General features: G+C 33.1%; 1 protein-coding gene across 1 annotated transcript; it reads right to left on the reverse strand.

Annotated features, from left to right (window-relative positions):
* Nucleotides 1-5866: 5866 nt before the first annotated feature.
* LOC140884592 (uncharacterized) lies at nucleotides 5867-7236 on the reverse strand. Its single transcript, XM_073291389.1, has 2 exons — nucleotides 6795-7236; nucleotides 5867-6158 (listed from the first exon to the last, which is right to left on the reverse strand). The coding sequence occupies exon 1, from the start codon at nucleotides 7161-7163 to the stop codon at nucleotides 6819-6821; it is 345 nt and encodes a 114-aa protein (XP_073147490.1). The 5' UTR covers nucleotides 7164-7236; the 3' UTR covers nucleotides 5867-6158; nucleotides 6795-6818.
* Between the last annotated feature and the right edge of the window lie 293 nt (nucleotides 7237-7529).

Below are 7529 nucleotides of genomic sequence, written 5' to 3' on the forward strand. Positions count from 1 at the left end.
CCAAATCCAAATGGATTGAAATTTACGTTTGTAATTTTCTTGTTCGTCCATAAGAAACACCCTTTCACGAACTTAGCCGTATAAGTCCAACTCGTCATTTTCGACATAACTCTAAATTTCTCGTGTCAATTGCTACGACTTACGATTGCAACTCTTGATATTGATTTTACTGATAATCTTCATCGAGCTACATTTGTAGGTAGACGTACACTATTGTGGCGCTATTCGATGAACAAATTATCGATCACGGGGGAGTCGGTGTATTGTGTTATGTGTTTTGCATAGACTGATTAAATTAAGTTCTTGGGATCATGGAGTTGTATATGCATGCATATTTAGACAATTCTTCTCACTTTAGCTAGTTTTAGAAGCCGAGTTAGCCTCGAGTTCATGATCTTAACATATTGTAGTTAGATATTTGTCATTTATATAGGCACTACGACGGAAGATTCTTGTAGGCGCAATTAATTTAAAAGTAACCAATTATCTTCGAACGATTAATCAAAGAAATTTAAATTTCACCGTATATTAATTTCGATCAACCGACTCTTGTATTTGTAAATGAATATATATCTAGCTTGAATCCCGAAACTTCAACATTATCGTGATAATTAAAAAAAAACAAGAAAATATTTAGCTACTTTTGTCAACAATGAGGACACAAAATATGTGGATAATTTTCATTGCTTTTTTTATAAGTACACCAAGCCGTGGTATCCTCCAATTAGTTTAATGAACTCAATTAAATGTGATTAGTGACCAAATCAAGTTGGATTGAAATTAATGGTAAGTACCCTTATCATCATATTAGTCCAATTTGTCATTTTCAATATACTTCCATATTTATTGCCAAGCTTAATCAGCTTTTGATAGTGATTTTGAAGATGATGGCCACAACTCATTTGTTAGTTGATGCCAAATCAATCCATCAATCAATCAATCTATACATTTCCCCTTTAGAGTCTATTAATTTTGAACTTGTTTGGCATATTACATAATGATTACATTACAAAGAAATATGGTTAGCTTGCTCAAAAAAAGGATCATTAATTGTTGATCCATTGCTTATTTTGCGCATGTGAATCGCCTATGTTTGCGAGTTTCAAATGTTTTTCGAATTTAATCAAGAGCAAAATATTTTAAAGGGAAATTTGTTTTTTTATTGGTCCGGTATGCTTGTTATTTTGTGATTTTAGTTTTTTAATTTATATTTTCATATTTCAGTTTTTATCCGCTATTTTTTTTTTTTTTTTTTGCAATTTTAGTCATTTTTTCGATGTGGCGCTGATGTAGCACCAATGCAATGCTGATGCAGAACTCATAACATGTACAGTGTCACGTAAACATTTTCGAAGAAAAAAATACTAAAATTACCAAAAAAACGAAATATAAAAGACTAAAAATGAAATATAAAAACATAGAGAACCTAAATCGCAAAGTGACAAACATACATGATCAAAATTAAAATTTTCTCTATTTTAAACAATCACTTGAACAATACTCTGACATGTAATTTTGGTTACAAAAATATTAACTAAGTTGTAGTAATTTAGATCCTCAACTACGTTGTAATCCGCTTAATCATCTTTGTAATGATATCGATCAGTTGTGTCTGAAGTTTCATCCAAGGTCGGACATTTATACATTATATAACCAAAAATAAATTAAACCTGATCAACACAATTTAACCTCAGTACAATTTTTTATTTCATGTGACGCTTTAAGGTAAGATATTTCTCCTTTTATGTGAGGTCCATTGAAAAAAAATAGATATCACATACATTGATAATATCAAGTTTTGGATGCAATGTTAAGACAATATAAAATAACATCTCATCTTATGTGAAGTTTCATATTTATAGATTTTTCGTATATATGTTAAGTGATAATAAAATTAAGATGTATACAGTACTGCTAACCAAACGTGCAACAACATCGAACAGTTGGATATGTATAAATGCAGAATTAATTACTTCTAGCTAATTATTAGGCATGTTTTTTTTAATAATAATAATAATATAATAATAATAATAATAATAATAATTTTTATTGCTTTTTTCTTTGGGTTGGGGGGACACACTTGCGGGAATAAACGGATGCACCCTAACCAACAAGAGCCCATGTCTCATATTATTATTATTATTATAATAATAATTATTATTATTGAGATGAACAAAAATAAATTTATAATTGAATTTCGATATCGAAACCTAATTTTATACTTGAGACCTTGATGTTTGATAATCTATACTTAATCGGCATGTCTGATCATATTATGTTATTATATATTAATTGCTAGATTTATGCATTACTAAAACAAGTAGTGGGAATTGCTATGTCCCAGGTTCCTCATTTCTTGAACTGTCTTGGATTCTCATAATTCCAAAATTTTGATTATCAACGATAGAATAAATTTGGTTTATTAATTGAGGCGAACCCAGAGTTTGGAGGTTGGGGCAAATATAGAGAAGGAATACAATTCAATATATTTTTTTGGGTGATAGATATCTGAGGATAATATTTTTACATAAGTCTCAAATTTGATACTTCATAGCATATTGAGACATTAGATGTCATTGGACCAACAAACATGTGGCGATTTAATATGTTCTTTGAGAGAAAACAAGAAATAATATGCATCTTATTTGATATTATCGTATAACAACTGAACATCATTATTTGATCGCTCTTTTGATACGATCTGGATACACAAAATCCGCTGCCACAAAAAAAAATTTTATTCACTCAGGTAAAATGTTTGCCCCAAGTCCCCAACTGAATCAAACTAAATCCAACAGCCACAATAATGAGATATCAAGTATATTTGAACCCACCCTTTTTTAGCCATCACATCACATCCACCAAATTAAAGATTCATATCAGACTTTAATTACTCACTTGCATCGCCTCAAAATTAAATAAAAAGTTAAATGAATGTACTTACAAGGTACTAACTTCATCCAACATGTTATTTAATTCATTTGGACAAAACATTTTAATATATAGTTTCGAGTTTGATTCTGCATAATTACACTATAACAGATCCCATTATTAAGTGATTATACAAGCCAGGTGAGGCTATGGCTCTACAAATTAGGTTTCTTGTTTTGTTGAGATTATTAATTTTAAAGATACACATTTGAAAGTTTAGATTTAAGTGTGCGTGGGATGTTTCGCCCTAATAATGGCTAATAACTACGCACACTGCGTGCATTTAATTACCATACTCTTCAAAAAAATATTTTTTTATTATAAAATCCAAATTTAAATCATTAGTAATATAATTAGTTTAAATAAATGAGAAGATAATTGAATAAACTTAGATAGTGTTTGAATTGATGAATTTTAAATTATTCAACTTGTTTGGATGAGTTAATTCAAGGTTGTATTTGGATGGATTATTTGTAGTTAAAGATTTCAATCCATAATACCGTCAAAAAAGAAAGATTTCCATAAGTTTTTGGGTAAATAAATGTGATAGTGAATTTCAATTCCAAACTAATTTTTATTTATTTTAATAATTTAGTGGATTTCAATTTTATCACAATATGGAGTGATTTCAATTCTTCTTTAAAATACACCATCAAATTCAAAAACTTCAATCCAAACATAACTCGAGTGGTTTTCAAATTCATTTTATACCATTGCATCAAATCATTTTCCGGATTCGATATCTTCCTTAAAAAATCAAATTATTTCATACAAATACGACTTTCAAGTAATTTACCATTACAAATAGCTAGAGACATCGACAAGTCTTGAGTGGGTCTTACATTGGGAATAAAGGGAACTAATGACCACAAACAAGGACATCATGTCCGAAGAGTTTTGATTGTTCATATTTTTTTGACCAAACATGAATTCAAACATGTGTCCTGTGAAAACAACATTTATGAATACAACCATTAGTCTATTTGGTCAATACATAGCTTGGGGGTAGGGGTCCAAATCTTGCATGATCAAAACTTCACTTGTCAATTTTTGTATTTTGCCCAAGAAGGTTCATGTACTTCTCCATTCACAAGCTAACCAGCATCCCCCTTTTCCAACAAAATATTTCTACGCGGCGACATTGATGTTTGTTAGTGACGTATAAACGTCGTTACCGTGTTTCTTACAAGAAGATTCCTCCATATCTAGGAGCCCATTTGATGTATCAATGCTGCATATTACTGGAACAAACGATGAACCTTGAAACATATGCAAGACACCATGTGTGATGACTAGGGGAAAGATTCATTATGAGCTAGATTTTGTGACTGCTCAGCGAAAATCAAGTGAAGCAGATAGATTAGTTGATAGAAATTTGGAACACTTGTCCATCTTGTATAGTCAGATGGCTTGATCAAGATTCTGTTAATATCAAACAATATGAGGGAGTGTTATTAGCGGAAACCTTCCATATTTGGAAGTTTTCAATGTTTAACAATTAACATGACTGAACCGGCTTCGAATCGCTGCAAAACATGTAAATGAGAACAATATTGGAAGATTTTTCATTTCACAGATCAAGAACTTGGTGCAGCAGATATGGAACAGAACATGTGAATGAGAGGCAACAGCGAGTCTGCTTTTATTTCAAAAGGCGATAAAGAGAGCAAACAAGTTTAACTTGATAGAAGTCAATTTTAAAGAACAAGGATCACCCAATCAAAGTACTCTCTCATATAATGATACGTTATTATAGCAGTCACAGCTGAGTTGAAATATACAAAATCCAATCGCATTGCAGAGTATGGCATGGCAAAGCAGGTGCCATTCCTGGGAGATGTCTACAGTTTTGGGAACGTCTGCAGGAGGTTGTCACTGGGAAAAGTTCCAGACAGCTCATTTCAAGAGATTTCGAATCTACACCTACTTGTAAAGATGGCAACACCAGAAGCAACATGAATGACAAACACAGGATGGGGGAACGAGTGATCATATGCTTCAATTAGGTAACATGAGAATTTCCAGAGGACAGGGTGAGTACAGATCAAGTGCACGGATAACTGTCGACGACTATAGACATTATAGTTATGATTAATACAATTGTCTCTTCACTGTCTTCCTGTTTTCAAGCATAATGGCAAAGTCTTTGTGCAGCCAGTTCAGACATTGTTCATGCACAAACAACGAACATGATCAAATCTGTGAAACTTTTCATCTCTGCAACATGTTTTTGAAGTCAACATGTAGCAGCCATAGCTGATCTCTGATATTTGAAAATTATATTATCACTGATATTTCAATTAGTCACAAAATTCTTTTCCTCGTAAATAGAGAAATAAACCATAACAGGAAGAATAAAAGTCAGAAAACAAATCTTATAATGAATGCATAGTCTGGTTTTCCTTTTATCCTTAGGTATACAGACTTGTAATACAAAATACTTTAAAAAAAAAAAAAAAAAAAAAAAAAGACTTGTTATACACACAATAACAGGTTCTGATGGCATGGATGGAATAGGATTCAGATCTCAAGGTTTTTCAAAACAGGAATGTCAAATAATTGGTATAACTGAGTTACTTCTGCTGTAATTTTTAAGTTCATCCAACGTTAGGATAGTCGATAGAGGGAGAGAGCAGGAGGAAGAATATGACTGTCAGCCTTCAATTGAAAATAAACATCAATTTTCAAAGGTACATAATTAAACCCCACCCCAAAAATGAAACCCTGAATCAACTTCCATGACACATGAAAATGGGCCTTCCACGTGGCAAAAGTACCGGCAACAGTTACGAATAAGAACAATGATGCAAAGAGTAAGAGCATACGTGCCGATCAAATTTAATTCAAATCCAAAAATGTGCAACAAGGAGTATATTTTGTTGTAAGACATTGCCTGAAGCTTTAAAATGCTTTAGTAGGCCTACTGCAAGATGTCTTGAAAAATTCCATAGGGATCAAATGTTATAAATTCTACTTTATAAAAATCTGTAGCTAATCGGCCCCAATTTCAATACAAGTGCTAAAATGAATCACTTCAAGTAAACTCAGCATCTTTCCACCCAACAGCACCAGATATACCTCATAAAACTAACCTAACCTCCAAGAAATTATTCAGAAGTAAAACATATTACAACACCCTGTAGGACATATACAAGCTTCGAGATCACAGCATTTGAGATCATCAGTCTGAGCAGCCCTCGACAACCTTTTTGCACACTTATTCACCCCTGTAAGAAGCAATAAGGAGAATTTCAGCCCCAGAAGCCAGAGTTCCAAATCAGCACACAATATCTAACCATCAATTCTCAAAGTCCCGAATGGCTCGCTAGACAACAAATTTAAAGTACATAACTGAAATTTGTATCAAGATAAAATTACAAGCAGCCGCTCGCTTGAACTCGTTGTAAACCTAAACAGCTCAAACAAATAACTAGAAGTTCCCAGACATTTTCTATCCCCATAAATGTCAAGTCCACACTCAGATTTACACATAACTATTTAATTTTATTCGATCAAACATTATTTTCCATCCTGTAGATACAAGATCAGACCATGATTGCAAAGCCAAAAGCTCAAGCACACCTCCTCTTTGTCAAAGGCATCAAGAAAACAAGAAACACGGCTCCTCAATTATCAGCGATGTCCCAAAAGGCCAAAATAAAGTAAATGTAAAGCAAAAGGAAAATACTTCGACAGCAAGAAACTGAAATAAAACACGAGTAACTCGATTTTACATTCTCATAAATCGAATAATCGCTACCAATCAGCCCAGCTGAACCCCAACAAACTACCCAAAACTTTACCAGAAGAAACCAAGAAAAATCAAGAAAATAAGAAAGCCCTAAAAGTACTTTTCACGTCACCTATCAAAGGGAGGATGTTTCCACTCATTTACAATAGCGATCCGCCTTCTTCTTCACGCGATCATCGAGGGCTTCCTCAACTGACTTGGATTTAGCATTAGGGTCGTACCCGAATTTCTTACATTCGACAGGGAACAACTCATCGTACTTCATCTTCTTCGCGGCGTCGATGGTGTACACCTCCCCTGTACCCGGACCCGGATCCAAGACACTCAAACTCGGGTCCTCCGACGGCACAGAGTCGTCGAGCAGGCTCTTCTTGCTCTTCTTCTTATTTTTCTTCTTGTCTATGGCTTTGTCTCGGGTGGCGAGCTCGCCGCCTTTGAAGGCCAGCCGACCGGCCCGAACCCTCTCGTATGCCTCCGACATTCTTCGAGATTGAATTTTGAGGTGTTTCGTATCTATTTTTGCTCAGCTCCACAAGTATTTTAACCTAATTCTGCTCAATTGGCATTCTTAATTTAAAAAGTTGGGGAAAGTTGTAATTTTGATATCGATTATTTTGGTTGTATAATAATAATACCGAAAAAACTGTAAATTCAAAGCTGAAAAATCAAACATCGAACTCAAACGGAAATCATATTTTGTAATTCAGATATAAATCTTAAAACTGAAATTTATTTAGTTCGATTTTGGATTATATATGTCAAAACGAACCGATCGACAAAAACGAAATTTCATTAAATTAATAATTTTATTTATATTTATATTTATATTTTATTATATATGTTATGG

This window comes from Henckelia pumila, chromosome 2, assembly GCF_033568475.1.
Source record: "Henckelia pumila isolate YLH828 chromosome 2, ASM3356847v2, whole genome shotgun sequence".
Lineage (NCBI taxonomy): Eukaryota > Viridiplantae > Streptophyta > Magnoliopsida > Lamiales > Gesneriaceae > Henckelia > Henckelia pumila.

Excerpts from the sequence above, each read along its gene's own strand:
- LOC140884592 (XM_073291389.1), bottom strand. The coding sequence starts at position 7,163 with ATGTCGGAGGCATACGAGAGGGTTCGGGCCGGTCGGCTGGCCTTCAAA.